This window comes from Pelecanus crispus, chromosome 2 (assembly GCF_030463565.1).
Source record: "Pelecanus crispus isolate bPelCri1 chromosome 2, bPelCri1.pri, whole genome shotgun sequence".
In the NCBI taxonomy this organism is placed as follows: Eukaryota; Metazoa; Chordata; class Aves; order Pelecaniformes; family Pelecanidae; genus Pelecanus; species Pelecanus crispus.
Genome location: NC_134644.1, coordinates 19,270,877 through 19,290,550, shown reverse-complemented (window position 1 = coordinate 19,290,550; position 19,674 = coordinate 19,270,877). Strand labels below are relative to the sequence as shown.

Here is a 19,674-nt window from a genome sequence, read left to right as displayed (position 1 = left end):
CATAAAAGCAATTTGCTGCCTTGCAGCAGCATTATTTAACAGCTGTAAAGTCGCTAAACGGAGCGGGGAAACAAACATATTTCTGTCTGAAAAGCAGAGAGCATCTGACAGCGCTGCCCAGCCGAAAGGCCCCCGGCCCTGTTGAGGAGGCCCAGGAGAGGCCACAGGAGAGGAGCGGAGGAGGCAGCGGGGCTGCCCAGGCCTCCTCCCGCGGGGCTACTGCCTCTGCACCGGCCGCAGCCCCTCAAGCCTTCACAGGGCGAGCCTCAGGCTCCGTTTTGTGGGCAGCCCGGGTGCCCCTAAGGCTCCGGGGAGGAGGAGGAGGAGGAGGAGAAGGAGAAGGAGAAGGAGGCCTCCCCACAGCGCGGAGGGGACGCGTCCGCCCCGGCTCTCCACAGCCCTCGGGCCGGCACCGAGCGCCGGGTCCCCGCGAGGGGAAGCGGTGGCGGGGAGCGGGCCCTGCTCCTCCCGCCCCCGCGTTGGAGCCCTGACGACCCGTGAGCCGCGGGTCGCCCGCCCGGGCTCTGCGGGGCGGCTGCCCCCGTGCCCAAGGCGGAGGGAGGCGCTGCGCGCAGCGGGGCGGCTCCCGCCGAGGTGGCCGCCCTGGGGCGCCCGGCAGCCCGCGGGCCGGCCCCACTTCCCCAGAGGCGGAGGGCGGGCGAGCTCCCGCCGTGCAGGGCTGCCGCGGAGCCGCCCCACGCCTCTTGCTCGCAGCGCCTTCGGAAGCCGGCGGTCCCCGCCGCCCGCCAAGGTAAGCCGGGCAGGGAGGGATTAGCCGGACCCCCAAGGGCTCCCAGCGCCAGCCCGGGAGCCCGACGGGGCGGGATGGCGGAGGTGCGGCCGCCGCGGGAAGCGTGAGGCGCCCGGCTGCGGCGCGGCGGGGGGCGCGGGGTGTCCTGCTCGCTGTGGTGAGAAATCGTGCCGGCAAACACCGGTGCTCGGGGTGGGGAGTTGCGGCAAGCCCCGCTCTGGGCACGGCTGGTGGCGCCCCGGAGGGCGGCAGCCCCGGTGCCCGGCAGCCCCGGTGCCCGCGGAGGGGAGCCGCCAGCCCCGCCTCGCCGCCCGGGAAGCCTGTGGCGAGAGGCACCTCTGGCACACAGGCCTCCCCCCGCGGGACAGGCAGCCTGCCGACGGTGGGCTGAAATGGGGTAACGAGATTTGGTGCTGCCGGGCTAGGTCCCGGTGTTGGCTGTTCTCTTCGGTAGGATTAACCTGAGTCAGACCTTCGCTGTGCCCAGCCCCTGAGGGGGCGAGGAGGAGACTGGTGGTTTGCCAGGCGGGATTGCAAAAGCTTCCTGCAGCCTCGTGGGGCGGGTGGGCTCGCAGGGGATGCGCGGTGCCCTGCTTTAGGTGCCCGTGTTGGGAAAGCGAAGGCAGGCGGGAGAAACCGCAGACCAAGCGGCCTGGCATGAGCAGCCAAAAATGTGCTAATCTACCAGTCTTAAACTAAGCATGTAACAAGGTGGTGTGGTTATGGCAAAACCACCAGTACAGGCTTCCAAGGAATGCAATTTACATCTCTCTGCTGGTGGTGCATTTGGCCACATGGTTTAGGGAAGAAATAAATGTGTCTCCTGACTTTGAGAAGGCCTATCCTGCATGATATCCTCCTCTGAATACCATGGAGAAGTAACATAAATACAGTCTCCACAAGCTTGGGGGTGGTTTTTCAATCCCTTGTGCACCAAAAGAGAAGTTACTAAATCCATTCGTTGTTACACTGGGAAGATGTATCTGGTAGGGTCTTTTAGGCAGTGTATCATCCAGCCTGTCTTGACTGTCATTAAAAATTTGGATGCAGGAATACAGCCTACAAACAAAATATGCAGGGTGCCACCAAACTGGGACAGACAGCTTGACTTTTTGAGGTCCCTTCCTGCCCCAGATTACTCTGATTCTGTGATTAGCGTGGCTCCAGCTTGACTCTATCCCTCAAAGCTTCCGTTGGCAGGATTTTGGCAGTCATTTTTCCTCTTTGGTTCTAATTCCCCTTTGTGAATTACATGACATGCATGTTTTGTCATCTGTTCCTGACTTGCTTCTAAAAGATACTCATTTCGCGTATGACACTGTTGATGTAATTTTTAATTAATTACTTGCTGCTGCACAAGAGTGGTGTAAATGTAGTGTTTCCAGGACTCAATTTAGTACATCTGCTTCATTAGGGACAAACAGGTAAGCCCCAGTGCTTCAGAGGGCTGTACTAGATGACCTGCTCCACCTGTGTAGGCTACTACTCATTTGTCTTCACTAACTTTACAAAGTTTTTTCTAGAAACTTTGTAAAGAATGTGAACTTAGGTTAAAACTTTATGTTTAAAACAGAATGTTTAACTTTTTGCTGAACCTGTTCAGTTCTGTTTTCCCCTGTGGGCTTTCTAAGGAGACTGTTACATTTAATTGTACTTCATGCTTTGCGTAAGCATTGCTTAAAAATTGAGATAATTTGGTTTGAAATATGGATTACAAATATCTTTGGGAGGTTTAATCAATGAAGCATTACAGATAGCCGAGAGATCCTTGTTTTATATTCTCAGAGAATTCTGATCCATCTGGGAGCACTGGAAAAATGTACTGTCTCTGAAAGGGTACTTTTAATCATTCCCTGTGTCTTCTCTTCCTTCTTCTTTAAATACCTCCTGTGGGTACTATAGACTCTTCTGGTGTTTGGAGGCAAATATGACTGAAGGCCCAAAGTAATTATTGAGTAAATTATGTTTTAATTGTTCATGCTGGAATTTGTGATTATTTGATGTGCAGTATCTTCAAGCAGGGTATGATGCCTTTGAAGTGCTAGTTTATTTTGTTATCAAATGTATTTATTCCAGTTAAGTTTGATTTTTACAGATCGAAAAGTCTGATTCTCACTATATTTGAGCAGTGTCTACTAGATCCCACACTATGTGATCATGCACCTGTGAATCAGACTGTAAACTCGATTTTTTTTTTTTTTTTTTTTAAAATTTATAAAGCTTTGGAGACTAACACATTTGGGAGGGTAACAACCTGCACAAAGGGGGCAACAGTATGAACAGAGGGGCCTGCTGGATGTTGTAACAGCTTAACTCAGTACTGTGGCCCAGGATTTCTTAGGTAGGAAAGAATTTACCCAACCCACTAAGATTTTGCTTTTGCCGTGTTTAACCTTTCCTGTTAGAAGAAACATCTTACAGCAATGAGAGGAACAAGAGGCAGAAAGCTTTCCTTCTCTTGCTCTGCAGTATGTGGTGAAGGGTGAGGTAGGACTTGGGTAACCTGTGGATGGAGGGATTGGCTATTGCATCTCTTTGGCCCTACAAAACGTCTAAGAAAACTACCAGTCTAGAGTACTGCTGGAGCTGAGAGAAGGAGATGCCTTGTTCCAGAGAGGACCTGTCTTGTTTGCAGATTCATGAACATCTGTCCTTTGAGAAGAAGATCTGGGAATGTGGATTTTCTTGACAGGGTGTTTATGTTTCAGAGTTGGCTTTACAGGAATGTAGCTGAATTTGGTTTTCCTGCATATCATTTAGATATCAAGGCCCCTATCCTTTCCTACTCTCTCTGCAAACTTACATGTGTTTTTCTTTCCCACAGACCTTTTTTCATCTTTCATTTCAGTATGTCTTGACTTGTTTTGTTGTAGGCCCATCTGACCTGTTGTGATGATGACTTCACATGGTCAGGTGCTAATCTAGGGTGAAAGTGAAAGAAAGACCTCTTATTTGCCTGCAACAGTATAGAAGCTTTAGCTTGTTTCTTTTGGAAGGTCTTTAGTGACAGTGGTAACTTGCATCCATGCAGACCTTCCAAAGCACTTCTTGGACTTCGTAGGCAGGATCTTCCTCACCCAACTTTAGACATTAGCATTTTAGTTAGTCACCTGAGGTTCTGAGTCACCTTTACAGTCAACAGAGAGAGATACTGCTAAAACTTGGTTCAGCTGCCCAGTTTTAGACAGCTACCATGAATCACGCTCTATAAAAATTTCTTTCCCTTCATTGGCTAAAAAGAGCGTGGGATGACCAGGTCAGATGCAGATGTCATAGAAACTCCACCATAATGCCTTTTCATGATTCGGAGTGATCCATCATACAGTAAAATTGCTCTTGGAAAAGCAGGCATTTTAGGCAGCTTTCCTTATCATCCAGCCTATTGATTCATGGCTACCCTAGATACTAACAATATAGCTGCCAGTGCAGAAGATAGTATGTTGCACTGTGAAAGAAAAAAGCTAGGGTGCCATGTTCTTCTTAAGTTTCTGTAGGAGACTTTGAGCATCTACATGAACATACATGAACATGTGTTCCTCACCACCCCTCAATATTAATTTATAGCATTGCTTCTGGGCTGTGAGTGAAAAAGAAACACAAATGACTTTGATCTGACTTACAACTTTAATGTGGGAATTCACAAACTAGTTTGATAATGACTGTTTAAAAAGTTTAAGTCTGTCATTAGTTTCAAAGCATTTCTTCCAATAAAGTGACCTTTTAGATCTGTGGCTAGCTACTTGCTCTCATAATTTTTGCTACCAGAAGCTATGTCAGCCTGCACACAGCACTGTTTCTTCTTGTTGAGCATTGATCCAGCATCCCATGAGTTTAGGCTCAAATAAATTAGGGATACAGTTATTAGGAGTATTAGGAGTATTTTGGGGAGTAGATGCATTATGAATCCTAGAAGAAAAAGAAGGTTCAGTAGGTATGAACCAAAGTTTTCTATGATACTCTGTTTAGAAATGCATACAGAGACATTTCTGATAGAAGTTTTGCACTGGATGCATATCCTCAGTCCATTTCCATTTTTACTTTCACTCTGTATTTGATTGTAATCTAAAGCAGCCGACGTAGAAGTGTGATATGTAACACACATTAAAAGATGAAACTGCCTGTGTATCTGCTGTCAGTGACGGGCAGACCCTACATGGCTGATACCACTAACAATGGAAAGTTCTCAGTTGTCCTCAGACAATCCAACTGATATAATACAAATTTTGGTGAAAATCTTCTCATTGTACTTACACCTATCAGGGAGAGTGGGGATGTATGGGGACCAAATCTGCTTCTGGCAGCATTGCTAGTCCCTCAAGCATAGAGAGACCAGCTAGGTGCCAAAATCATAGAGGCACTCACTGGATGCTTTTGCTGGTAAAAATTGCAAATGACCGTCTGAGTCCCCAGTTTTAGGCAAAATAATGTGTCTGCCTAGAAGGCAGCTCACCAAGAGAGTGGGCAAGCTCTACAGAATTGTCACTTACCTGCTGGCATCAAGTCTATATAGGCAGCAAATGAGAACTTGCTCCTCTGTGGCCTTAGTTGATCTGTTTTGGTACTCTCACTGCATCTTCAGGTAGCCCAGACTGCAGACACATGATTACTTTTCTTCTGCTTCAGAGCAAGACTTTGATGTACTTTTGAACATCTTCTAGTACTTTCTAACAGTACTAGAAGTCCCCATTCTCTCACTTTGTACGGGAATTTCATTGAAGCACATAAGAAGGGTATATCAGCCTAAAAAAGTGTTTTTGAAAGTTGATGTGGTTTTTGTCTCTGATTGCAAATTTTGAAAAATAAACATTTAAATAACAGTCAAGTCCACATTACTGTTCTCTGTGCTTTTTGATGAAATCTTGTATTTGGAAGATTTGCTGTACATGTGGCTTGGAGGGCATAAGTTGCTGAGATAACCCTGAGCAAGTGAGAATACGTGCTAAAAACATGAACACAGCTAACATTCCCGAATACTTCTTGTGGTTACACCTTAGTTTTGTACTTTGGTGACCACATCTTCATGACTGAGGGGAAGCTGGCAGACCTAATATTTGAGAGCGCAAATATAAATGATCCAGTGGTTTTGGGTGCCAGTCCTAGGAATGGATTCAGCATAAACTTAGCTGCAGTTTTGTCCCATGGGGGGCATGTTCTTCCATGAAATTTAGCAAAGCCTTTCATATCTGTCACTAGATAGACCTCCTTTGTCTCCCCTGTATTGCTATCTCTGACCAGATCAGTTGTTCCATCCCTCCTCCACTTGGTAAGGAAAAAAGAGAGGGAGGCAGTGGCATTTCCTTCTCATGGAAAACCTTACAGAAATGGAAGAATTACACTGGAAATGTCACAAGGTTCTCCTCTTGCTGCGTTTTCTTCCCATAACTGTTTCCTTTGTGCAGTTCAGGGCTTGCTGGGCTGTGGCAAAGCAGCCACAGCCATACCAATATAACATGCCATCTGTGGTAACTCAAGGCTTCCACTTTCCTTACAGATCTTTGTCTGAAACCCACTGCTTATAGCTGTTGTGGTCACTGTGCATTATATAGACTGAAACAGCTTTTCTATGTGGAAAGTTAGTAATGGGCCTTGAAATTGTACCTGACTCTTCAGTCAGTAGTAAAGCTGAGAAGAAGGTTTAGAAAAAAAATCTTCATTTAATTTTTCTACTACTCACTATGGTACTGAGCACTGTACTTTGGTGAAATACCCATAAATTTATTAAAGCATTACTTGATTTTAGTACACAAACTGTGTATGAAACATAGATGGGTTCAATAAAATTTTTACAAATTTGCTTTCAACCTTTTGCTTCACTCTTACTGTTAGAGCATTTTATGCTAGTGTCTCCTCTTCTTTCAGTCTTCCTTTCTCATACCATGTGTGCCGTCCCTTAAACATTTCTGGCAGTAATAGGAACATGTGATTGTAAGAGATAAGATGGTGACTTAGAGCTTTTGCCAGTGACTAGGGCCTAGCAAGAAGTTATTTGTATGGGTAGGCAGTTCTGTCATGGACCCTTAACGTCTAATGGCTCATTGTGGGAAGGAGTGAATGTTAGAAAAGGTGAGCCATTGATTATTCAACGTAGCAGCTCCTGCACTTAAATTTCATACTGTAACTTTTCATTCCGTTTTTCCTCTTCCTAAGTTTGTGCTGTTATTTTCATTATTCCACACTTAACATCTCTTGATTCTATAGGGAATTGGGGAGGGGAAGGAATTTCCCCCATTGTGGATCCCTGTATGCCTTTCTCTCCCATCTGTGGGCTTCCTTGTCTACCATTTTCTGCTTGTTAGACAATCTGTTCATATGGGATCAGCCTACCTTATGGATTGTGAAGCTAAATATCAAAATCTTCATTTAGTAGAGAGCTACTAGATACCCTTCCATTAGCTCAGTGGCCTGAGGATAAGGGAATTCTGGGAATAGTTCAAAAGTAGCAAATGGGAATGAAATGCTTATAGCCCATCTGCTCCATTGCAAGGTAGAGTTAGGCTGAGCATCCTGCTGGATCAAGAAATTATTAATAATTGCACTATTCTCATTTGCTGGCAATTTTTTTAAGTACAAGAGCATCTCTTCTCGTCATGTAGGTTCTGTACAGCAATGTTGGGTAACTGCAAAAAACAGGAAGGAAAACATTACACCAACATCAGCAAACTGCAGATTATGTGAAGGAATGTGGAAACAGAACAAATTTGTGCTACTCAGACTTACATTACTCTTTCACTATTCTGCTCTCCTATCAAGACAGGGAATAGGAGAAGCCTAGAACTGAGATTCATATTTTCTGGTAACTTGTATGTCTGCAGTTGTTTATACCTGAGTAGAGCTGAAGTAGACATGTTATCAACACAGGACAGATGACCCTAGATCAGCCTGGTGGTTGATGAGCTGAATCCACTTCCATTCAGCTTTCTGCCTTTCCCAGGAGAAGGTAAGTTGGAAGAATGGAGATCTTGTTCCTGTGTGCCAGTAGTCTGGCACAGAATAGGAAAGTCTTTCGTCTACTAATATGTGTGAACACACAGAACTGGAAACACGTCTCCTCCTACCATTTCATTCTATACAGAGAGTTTGTGCTGCCTGTATGGCTCATGGGGAGAAAGTAGCCAATCCTGACCATTCTGCAGTAGATAATTCTGTGACAAAGGAAAAAGAAGATGACTGAGTCTGTAGCTGTACAGTATTTCTGTAATGTTCTTAGACCCACAGGCCAGACTGAAGCACCTTGTCTCCTGGGAGGATACTATATAAAACTGAACAGAAGTGGCAGAGCTTTTGAGCTCCATAAAAGCAGTCCCCTTTGGGAGCTGACAGGAGGCTACAAAGTGAAGTTCTAGTACATAGAAATTGCTCCCCAGCTTTCTCCTCCCTGAGTTCGTGCTTTATGCTGGGGTTTCTTTATCCCTTTGCATAAGGTGCTTTTAACTCACAGTCCCCAGCTGCTTGAATATATTTGGGATACGTTTTCTGGAGCCCAGGATCCAGACTCTGTGTCTGTGCCTGAGTGTGATTCTGGAGAAGAGCTTGGTGAAGGAGCTGTCTTGCACCCAGCTTGCATGCCATATCCCTCTACACTCCTTTTCCATAGCCATAGCATATGCTGGCTGTCACTGGTTAAACGGTCTTCCTGTCCTCTCTCATCTTAGCACAAGAGCCCTTTGCTAACCTTCTCTTCTGGCCTTGAGTAACTTCCTCCTGACATACTGTGGATAGGCTTTTAGGTAGTCCCTTGTTCCTCTCAGCCTCTCTTAACCGAGCCTCTGGGACCATTCAATAATCTTGCCATCCTGCCACCCTAAGAACAGGACCCACAGCTGCTTCTCCCAAGCACCACTCTCAGCAAGTGGGATAAAAAAGAGTGTACATGTTTGGGGCAGTGCATGGGGGAGAGGGGAAGGCTGGGAAGCACAGAGGTGATGGATGCTGAGGCAGCGTCATCTGAAGGACGGCCTCAGACTCAGTGTCCCATGGTGCTTTACAAACATATATTAACTCTCATTGAAAATGAAGTACTCAAATATATATCACTGAAAAAGATGGTGGTGTACTTGTGCTCAGTTGCTGTACTCATGCATAGGAGTTCCTGTGGTATTTAAATTATCATTATCATCTTGGCAAAACAAGGGTAAAATACAACTGCTATCATAATTAAAGTGCAGCAGTGTAGCTTTCAGGTCTATGAAATCTGGGTCTTTTGGACTAATGAAGACTTCTTCCAAATTTCAGTCCTAACTGCAGGCTTGTTCCTCTAATACAAGTGAGTTAACTGTGAATTTCCAAAACAGCAAAAAAGGGAACAAGCTTTCAAGAGCTTTAATTCTGTAAATGGTATAGTTACAATTTATGTGAAACAGAAATAGGATCTGTGAGTTTGGGGTGCTCTTATCTAAAGATGTTTGTGCTTACATCTAGGTGGATGATTCTGGAGTTAGTAGAGCATGAGTTAGAAGCTTAATTATCAGGTATGCCTTTAGTGTTGCTAGAGACGGTTTGAGCAATGTGATACTAGGTAACATGGCAACTGGAGTCAAAATTGGTTCCACAGTGTATGTAAAAACACAGACATTTGTCTGGAGCAATCAATAGAAAATGCTAGAAGTGGTTTTTGTGGCATGGTCACCTGAAAATGCTCTAGTGCCCCAGGTTAACATTAGAAAAGGATTCTCTCACATGATTGTATTTATCTGCTGTTTTTATTTTAATCCAAAGCCAAATGTGACTTACTTTTAAACTAGGAAGGATACTTTGCAGTTGCATCAGTCTTCCTGCAGCTCCTAGTGCTTTAGTGTGTCGCTTTTACTCCATCATGAGCAGAGTTATGACGTCTCACCCGTCCCCGAGATAAATATGCGATGTAATTTCAGCTGCAGATAAACCTACAGTCATTGGCACACCAGATTTCCCAGAAGAATAGGTGATATGAATAAGAAACTGCTTTCAGAGTTATCTGTGTGCAAGCTTTTTCTTGGCAAATGCCACACTTATCAATGTTAGTTAGTGCTGGAAGCAGTCTAATTACTTTTGATCCATCCTTTTCAAAATACGAGTTAGTATTAAAGCAGAAGAGAGTTACAGGGTCATGTTATGTAGGTAAGAAAAAAAGTCAATATGCTAATTGCCAAATCTGATTGTGATTTTGAAAGCTTGGGGGCAGCTGCCATTTCTGCTTTATCACTCCAAAACTTCAGTTTCCTTTCTTAGCGCCTACTAGAATTAGTAACTAATTGGATTATTCTTCTGGGCTGAATTCTGCAGAGATAGATGTTAGGTTGTATTCTACTTGATAAAAATTGACCTAGTTGTCTGTTAGGGACTCTTTACTAGACATGATGCAATAGCTGGTTAAGGAACTTCCATCCTGCCTCACTTAAGTATATAAGAGACATTTGAGTAGTCAGTTTTTCTTGACACCTAACTGTAAAATCATTGTAAGAAGCCTAGTTAGATCTATTTCAGACCTGCAGTCAATTTGGCCAGCAAGTTGTCTCCAACAGTGGCTAGCATCACGTGCTTCAGAAGGAGGTACAAGAAATCCTGTGCTGGAAGGTATTTTTATTTATATCCTGTGCTGGTAAATTCTACGTGTGTACCATGAAAGCTTTACTTTGGTTCCAAACTGGTGAGCCTTTGTTTTAGGTCTTGAAACATGAGGTTCGTTGTCCTTGCCTGAAACTCTCTGAAATACTAACACTTCTAGCTATTACTGCTAGTAGAGAAAACCAACTCCTCAGCTTGCTAACTCACCAGTTTTGATGAAGAGTTTCACAATTACACTGTGCATGTTTTCCTGGAACAGTTGTGCAGACTTTCAGTTTCATTTACTATCCCATTGATTTTGTGTTATAAGCCAGGCAAAATGATGCCTCAGTAACTTTCCTCTAGGTTTTGATGCATTTTTTTATCCCACTACTTTCACATCTCTTTCCTATGACAATCAGTTACCCTCTTTCCAGCTTTGCTCTTTATGGTGGAGCTTCTGTCACTTTCATCTCTCTTCCCTAATTTTCCTCTCTTATTTCTGTCTTTGATATGGGATGATCTACTTTGCGTAGTCTGCCATAGGTAAGGGTGAATCTCTGATCTAAGTGATTTAATCACTGGGCTACTGGTGGGTCTCTCTAAAACGTTAAAAATTTCTTCATTCCACTCCAGAAAGCATTTGAGCATTAGTAGGAAGTTACAATGCTGGTAGTGGTCATCTGGATAGTCAAACAGCTAGTGTTCGTTTTGGTGGACTTGGTACTCTGACGCTTACATACTGTAGTGCAGGGACTAGGAGGTGAAGGTGTGTGACTTGTAAAAACATACTTCATGTATTTTTATCCTTGCTATTTGCATATTTTACAGTTTAAGAATAACAACAATGCTTTAAATTTAATTAATGTGTCCGTAACTGTTCACCAGATCACTAAGTGGACTGGTTCCTAATGCCGTTGGTAGCATGAATCCTCTGTGTGTCATTGTTCTACTGATACTATGTCGTTCCTCATTCCTTTTTCGACTGTAGCCCTTAGGTTGATGAAACTGCATCAACTCAACTGAGACCGAGTCGCAGAGATGGTAATCTCGTGCACGATACCGTTGGTGTTTCCTGTTCAGTATTGCACAAGGGTTTTGAGCTTGTTTTCAGATTGCAAGTACAGAAACCTTGTTACCATGTGACTTAGCCCACTCTTCCTGTTGAAAGGGACTGGCTCTCAGTAATTTTCAGAGCTATCAGATACTAACAGTTCAAACTCTGCTTAGTGTAGTACCATGCCTGTTTTTTTTGAGCTACACCATATGATGACCCTGTCAGATTTCATGGTATTTTTTAATAGTTTCTTTTTTAAGCAGGGTGAATTTTGTGCCATTGTTTTACTACTTGTTCTGTTAGCTTCCTGCCAAGTGATAATGATTCTGTCAAACAATTCCATTCCTATGTATTGTTCAGAGACATAGTACTGTTGTCTTACGTAAGTGTGCAAATCACAAAACTTTCTTCATTCTTAAAAAAATAAAGTTGTTTTCTTATTCTCTCTAGTATCTTAACAATCGAAATGTATGCAACCATGCAGAAATCATATCGTGATTTTAATTACAGAGTTCATATTGTAGACCAGGAAAGGCAGTTCCTGCTCCACCTGTTAGTGCGTGACACTAAATAACAAAGGTGAGATTCTACTTAACCCAGGTAAGATTGTGCACCTTGAGACTGAATGCAAGGACTGCTTCTCCATTCTTGCATCTGAGCAAGAAGTTTCTCAGTCAGTGTTTTTCTTTGGTGCCCTTGAATACTGGACCGTCCCCATGGGCAAAGTGTTGTTCATGAGCAACGTACTTTGCTGACAGTGCAAGCGCAACAAGTTGGACCACGGAGTGCTTCCCATGCATCTCTGTGGGCTAGCTTGCTTTCTGTGCATCTGCCAAATTTCTGTGGTGTTAGAAGTGAGGTAACTTAATTCCAACTTCCTAGCCCATAGCTCAAAAAATGTAGAAATTTACACCTCAATTTCAAAATAAGGGTATATATGGAGTAGATATTTAGGATAGGGAAGAAGTTTTGTGTGGGTCTGTTGCCAAGTTTAGAAATACAGTGCACAGGAGTATTGTATTGTCATCCAGGGCAGCAGGACTGGTTCTTGTGAAGAGGAAATGGTTGGAGGCCTCCTCACAAGGACACCTGAATGGGTGCAAGTAGGTCTTTGGAAATGGCAATAAAGCATGTGACAGAGAAAAGACAAACACTATGAAAGACACACACTAACAGGTAAGGAGAAGTAGGAACAAATATGCAGGAACCATATTTTTTCATTGGGTGAGCTGAAATACAAAGATTCTAGAAGTACAAAGAGTACAATAAAATACAAGAGTTTTGTCATTCATATCTCTTAATTTAGATTTAAATTATTCTTATCAGCAGAGACGCTGCTAAATCTGAAATTGGGAAGGTAAAAAAATGACAGATCTAGCAGGTCTGGGGGGCTGCTGGTAAATGGTGGGGTGGATAAATGTATTGATGAGTCAAAATACAGTGAGTTGATATTTATATATTATATAAACCTGTGAGAGTTTAATATGCATAAACTAAATAGTGAGATGTGGTGGTTAGAATAGCAAGCTGAAGAGAAAATGCCCCAATCTCTTAGAGATACAGTATGAGAAATGTGTGAGTATTTAAAAAAAAAATAAAAAAGGTTTTCATGAGAGCTCAGTGAGGATCTAAGAATGTGAAATTTGGGGGAAATAAAAGACAAGGAATACTTTTGCCTGTATGCTTGGTGTTACTTCAAAAAGTGGTCTAGAAGACATCAATTTGAAAATGAATCACTGTAAAAATAGGTTTCACATGTATGCCTTCCCACAAGCCCCTCTTTAGCATGTTTATTCTTGACAACCACAATTTCCTCTTTTTATTTTAATTCTCATCTTTTCTTTGCTTAAAATCTTATGCATAACATGGGAAACATTGTGAAAATACTGTCTTTTTTTTTCCTCTTCAGTTTACTGTAGTTGATAGTGATTTTAAGAGTTACTAGGATTAGTACTACATACAGAAAAAACGGACAAAAAAGTTACTGTTTAGTGGATATAGAGGAGGACTGAGTATGAAACTCAGTATTGTTCTGGGTACTTTGGTAAATATTTTCCTCTTTTTTGTTAATAGTAGCTCATACACCTGCAGGTTTCACTTTGAGTTTCTGGTTTGAATAAATTCAAGGCTATTTATAAAAGTCAAAAGAATTTGCTGGTCCAAAATGCAGCAACATCTTCCTTGAATGGGATAGTTCCCAAATCTCTGTATTGTTTTGTCCATTTGTTCCTATTGTGGCAGTCAAATAAAAGAAATGGAAATGATTGTGGAGAGGAGTCAAAGAGGAGGAGAGTGGATGGACACTCTTTTGCAGTTCCACATTTTGGGGACTCATTTTCCTAACTTTTGCTTTTCTAGCTCTTGACAAAATCCCTGGCGAATTTGGAGAGTTCTCATGTCAGTTTAAGAGATCATTCAGTGTGTTTTAACATAAAAATATTTTCAGGGTATTCAGTGATTATGATGTTAATTTTGTCTTCCTAAACCTGATCAATAAAAATTAAAGAGGAAAAAAAAAAAAAGATACCAGTAGGGGCAATGGCTTGGTCACAACATGGCTTCATCAGTCTGGTGATGACGATGGATGTCTGTTCATTGAAAGTGACACTGCAAAGGGACACTGATGTATTTCCTTCTCAAAATACATGTTCAGGCCTTCTCCCTTTCCCCATGTACTTAAAGTCAAAAAACACCCTAGTATTAAATGTCATTTATTTGAATTGATAAGGAAAAGTCATCAGTGACTAACTCAGCTCCAATTTACAGTGGAAGTTCTTACAGAATTCCTTGCACATCGCTTTTTCATAGGATTACATTATTTTCTTATGAATCAAATATGTCTGAAGATTCAGGAAATTATATAATTGCAAAGAAAGAAGCTCTAAATTTACTAGAACCTGTAAAAATCCCATAATTTGTTGGAAGTGTTGTATAATCCAATATTCAGTTATCTTGCCTTTTTTCTTTTTGTGTTAACTACTGAAGAGGGTTCTTTGTTTGTCGTCCCCCCCCTCCCCCCCTTTTTTTAGACAGTTCTTACTCTCCCAGTCTTCTGGTTGTAACCCAAGAGTAATTTTTTTGCTGTTTTTATATTTCTATTCTGGAGAAATATAGCAGAACAGGATTTCAGTTTGTCAAAGGAACCAGTGTGAAGACTTTTTCCTGAACGTAGATCTAGCCAGCACTTAAAAAACCCACAAAAACGTACAAATGGCTAGAGCTGGTAAAATTCCCGCAACACGTATTTTGTTCTGCTAAATCGGAAAACAGGAAAACATAAAATTATTCAGTATTATTTAAGCACTGATGAGATACTTGTCAGTATGAACTGCAGCTCCATTTTTTTGTCACATAACAAATCTGACTTCACTCTGCCTGATCAAATAAGTGCCATTTTGTCTATCCTTTTTATGCAAATTGATTCTCCAAGTGCCAGGTGTGTAGGAAGCTACACAGCTGTTGACTCAAATAAATGAATTAAGATTCAGTAATCATTTACCCAACCAGTATACTGCTGAATCTTACAGAAATGGAATTTTATGTAGAAAGCTATGTATGATAACTATGATACATATGGAGAGAGTGAGCCATCCAGTGTGGGTTTGTCAGCTGGAAATGAAGCAGATTAGATGACTTTAGCTCTCCATTTGCTCAGTCATGTGTGACGTGTGTTCCCTGTTACGTGGGCATAGCTGTGCCATCTTCACCATCGGGCTAGGGTTACCCTCAGCCCTGCCAACCGCATCCTATTAAAAAGTCTTTAGCAGCATCTAGTTCCCAAATCTTTAAGTCTTTGATTTCTGGGATCTGAGAGAACTGGGGAAGTTCAAAGTCCAGTTCCTGGTTGCCTGTGCCTTCTTTAGTTATACCAGCTACAAAAAAAGTCTAAAGCAGGTAGAATATGCCCTGAGCCTGACTGATGAAAGCTGTACAAGCCTACTAGTAGTGAGTTCTGGTGTTGGGGATAACATAGGTGGTAAGAGGACAAGTGGAAATTATGCTGGTCTTGTTTATGTAGATGTCAGAAAGACCAAGTCCAAAGGAGGCAGAACAGCTCAGATTGCTCCAGTATTAACTATCATGTTAAAGACATGCTACCACATAATTTTCAAATGACAGTATTGACTTTAGTGGTTCAGTGGCCTTTATCATCTAACTATGGAATAGTTACGTGACTCAAGATGCTCTATTAAAGGAAAAGCATTAAGATTGAAGAACAGGAGACTTGCTGGTCATCTTTTTTTGCCAGTCTTTATAGTCATTACAGTTGTTTCTGTCCTCAGTTGATTGCTATCTTGCATCAGGTTGGTCCTCATCCTGTAAGGTGCTGTGGTAGGTTGACCTTGGCTGGCCATCAGGTGCCCACCCAGCTGCTCTATCACTCCCCCTCCTCAGCAGAACATGGGGAGAAAATATGATGGAAAAGCTCATGAGTCAAGATAAGGACAGGGAGATCACTTACCTATTATGTCATGGGCAAAACAGACTCGACATAGGGAAATTAATTTAATTTATTACCAATTAATAAGACAGTAGGATAATGAGAAGTAAGAACAAAAATAAAAACATCTTCACTCCACTCCTCCCTTCTTCCCAGGCTCAGCTTCACTCCCAACTCTTCTACCTCTTCCCCCTCAAGCGGTACAGGCAGACAGAGAATGGGGATTGTGGTCAGTTCATCATGCTTTGTCTCTGCTGCTCCTTCCTCCTCATGCTGTTTCCCTGCTCCAGCGTGGGGGCCCTCCCATGGGAGACAGTCCTTCACAAACTTCTCCAGTATGGGACCTTCCTATAGAATGATAGAATCGTTTAGGTTGGAAAAGACCTTAAGATCATCGAGTCCAACCACTAACCTAACATTACCAAGTCCAACACTAAACCAATTAAGGGTAGAGTAATAATTAATTTCATGTTTCCTGGCTTGGTGGCTGGATTATTTTTTCATGAAAGTAAAACTAGGAATCATTAAGGTTGGAAAGGACCTCTACGATCATCAGTCCAACCATCAACCCAACACCACCATGTCCACTAAACCATGTCCCAAAGTGCCACGTCTACCTGTTTTTTGAACCCTTCCAGGGATGGGGACTCCACCACGTCTCTGCACAGCCTGTTCCAATGCTTGACTACCCTTTCCGTGAAGAAATTTTTCCTAATATCCAATCTAAATCTCCCCTGGCACAGCTTGAGGCCATTTCCTCTCATCCTATCACTTACTACTTGGGAGAAGAGACCAACACCCACCTCACTACAACCTCCTTTCAGGTAGTTGTAGAGAGTAATAAGGTCTCCCCTCGGCCTCCTCTTCTCCAGGCTAAACAAGCCCAGTTCCCTCAGCCGCTCCTCATAAGACCTGTGCTCCAGACCCTTCACCAGCCTTGTTGCCCTTCTCTGAACACGCTCCAGCACCTCAGTGTCTTTCTTGTATTGAGGGGCCCAAAACTGGACACAGTGTTCCAGGTGTGACCTCACCAGCGCCGAGTACAGGGGGACAATCAGCTCCCTGCTCCTGCTGGCCACACTATTCCTGATACAAGCCAGGATGCTGTTGGCCTTCTTGGCCACCTGGGCACATTGCTGGCTCCTGTTCAGCCAGCTGTCGACCAACACCCCCAGGTCCTTTTCGGCCAGGCAGCTTTCCAGCCACCCTTCCCCAAGCCTGTAGCATTGCATGGGGTTGTTGTGACCCAAGTGCAGGACCTGGCACTTGGCCTTGTTAAACCTCATACAGTTGGCCTCGGCCCATTGGTCCAGCCTGTCCAGGTCCCTCTGCAGGGCCATCCTACCCTCGAGCAGATCGACACTCCCACCCAGTTTGGTGTCATTTGCAAACTTACTGAGGGTGCACTCGATCCCTTCATCCAGATCATTGATAGAGATATTAAAGAGAACTGGCCCAAATACTGAGCCCTGGGGAACACCGCTCGTGACCAGTTGCCAACTGGACTTAGAATCGTAGAATCATAGAATCGTTTAGGTTGGAAAAGACCTTTAAGATCATCCAGTCCAACCATTAACCTACAACTTAACTCCTTTCACCACAATATAGGCTGCAGTTCTTCAAGAACTGCTCCAGTGTGGGTCCTTTCCATGAGACACAGTCCTTCAGGAACAGACTGTTCCATTGTTGCCCCCCACAGGATCCTGCCAGAAAACCTGCTCTGTGTGGGCTCCTCTCCACAGGCTGCAGTTCCTGCCAGGAGCCTGCTCCGGCATGGGCCCACCATGGGCTGTAGCTTCCTTCAGGGCATGTCCGCCTGCTCCGGTGTGGGGTCCTCCATGGACTGCAGTGTGGATATCTGCTTTGGAATGGTCCTCCATTGGCTGCGGGGGAACAACCTACTTCACCATGGGCTTTACCATGGGCTACAGGGGAATCTCTGCTCTGGCATCTGGAGCACCTCCTCCTCCTCCTCCTTCACTGACCTTGGTGTCTGCAGGGCTATTTCTCTCGCAGTTTCTCAATCCTCTCTTACAGCTGTTGCACAGCATTTTTTACCCTTTCTTAAATATGTTGTCACAGAGGTCCTACCAGTGTTGCTGATGGACTCAGCTTTGGCCAGCACCAAGTCCGTCTCAGAGCCAGCTGGAACTACTGTCGCTCTCTGACATGGGGGCAGCTTCTGGCAGCTTCTCGTAGAATCCACCTCTGCAGCCCCCCCCCCACCAAAAACTTGCCATATAAACCCAATACAGGTTCACACAAGCCCAGTGAACCAATAGGGCTACTTACATGTTTAAAGTTTGACTCTAGTGTGACCCCTGGTTTTGTCCGATCAGTACCAGAGTTCTCAATCCCTTGCAGGCTTGAGCCTCCTAAGAAAATGGTGCTTATAGTTCTTGTCTCTGGCAGTGTTCCATGTCAGACACCCTTTTACACTACTTCTCTCCCTGCAAAGGAACAAATTTATGAGAAAGAGGAAGAGGATTATTACAGTAGCTGTATCTCGCCAGTATCTCAGCACCACCAGTGTGTGGTGCTGTCCTCACGCCCCCCTCTTGCAACAAGAGCCACCATTTACTGTCACGCAGCAAGTACTCATTTTCCTTGTCTCAGTGCTTTCCCTCAGATGTCTTGAGGTTAGCTAAGACTGGAGTTCTCTCAGTGCACTAGTATTTGAAAGAAAATAGGGAGAAATATTGAGACAAAAAGTTGGTCATGTACCTAACCATAACCAGGTACTGCACTAGGAACACCTAGTAAACTCTTGTTGTATTAGTCATCTAAGCCAAAGAAAGAAAGCTTTTAAGGTGAGGCGATCAGGAATTTCTCAACCTCAAACTTTGTTTCCTTTTCCATCTCTCACTAGCTACATTTCTTTGATGTTTAAGATACAACCATGGTTTATTAGTTAGTGACTTCCTATGAAATGTAATACAAGGAGGTTGTTGGAACTCCTAAAGAGTGTAGAGCCCAAGTGTGTGTTTAAGCATATGCAGGATTGAGATTCTGATCTGTTAGTAGTTATTTCCCAACTATGGATAGAGGTTTTTGCAAGTCGTGAACAGTTGTTTTAAAGTTAATTGAGAATGCAATATAAAAGAACATTGCATATCCTCTGTCTTTGACTGTCACTGGCTTTGAAATGAACTTGTGATGATTCCTTGTTTGTGGATTTTTTTCTTTCAGATGGAGCAAACATGTGATGATATAGATGAAATGTTCAGCAATTTACTTGGGGAGATGGACATGCTGACCCAGGTAAATAATGCTTTTTTTCCATCAAGATTAGAAAAATAGCTATTGTGTGTTAGAGAAAATAGGCAACTTCTACACATTTTTCATGTACCTCCACTCTGAATAAATACAGATACATTATTCTGAAAAACCTTCAACTAAATTTCTCTGCTTGACATTTAAAACTAGTGGCCTGAAGAATAAGGTAATACCAGTGCAGGCTAGATTGTTAGAGAGCTAGCTGCTTATGAAACACATTTTCTCCAAATAAACAAATAAGCAATTTAAATTCCTATGGACTCAGTCCCAAGAAATGGAAAGATTATGTCAAAACAGGAAGAGTTTGAGTCAGAATTTTCAGGTATAAATGCTTTGCATACATGGGTAAATGGGATGTAGCCTGAGCGTCAAATGTAAACTTTGGAAATGAAAGCAACATTTTGAATATATGCATAAGAGTAATCTTTATATGTGGCTAAATACTGAGTTACAGCTAGGGTGTCATTCAAGAATTTATAGAGACACTATTGCCAGTGCACAATTCACTCTTGAGAGGAAACTATAAAACAGCATGAGCCTATTTCTAAACCTATAGTCATACTTCCTGCAAAACCTGATGAAAAGAGAATTTTTATTTCTAAAAAAAACCCACAAAGTCTATACAGT

The 19,674-nt window shown here is 43.1% G+C and overlaps 1 protein-coding gene across 2 annotated transcripts in view; it reads left to right on the top strand.

Annotated features, from left to right (window-relative positions):
* The first annotated feature begins 700 nt into the window (after window positions 1-700).
* APBB1IP (amyloid beta precursor protein binding family B member 1 interacting protein) overlaps window positions 701-19,674 on the top strand; it is a 73,591-nt gene continuing 54,617 nt past the window's right edge. Inside the window, exons 1-2 of one of the 2 annotated variants that reach the window (XM_075705563.1) lie at window positions 701-751; window positions 18,961-19,032. In XM_075705563.1, coding sequence (XP_075561678.1) covers window positions 18,961-19,032 — 72 coding nt within the window. In that variant the 5' untranslated portion in view covers window positions 701-751. Of the gene's footprint in view, window positions 752-6,761; window positions 6,815-18,960; window positions 19,033-19,674 lie in introns of those variants that run through there. The other variant, XM_075705562.1, reaches the window with a different exon arrangement.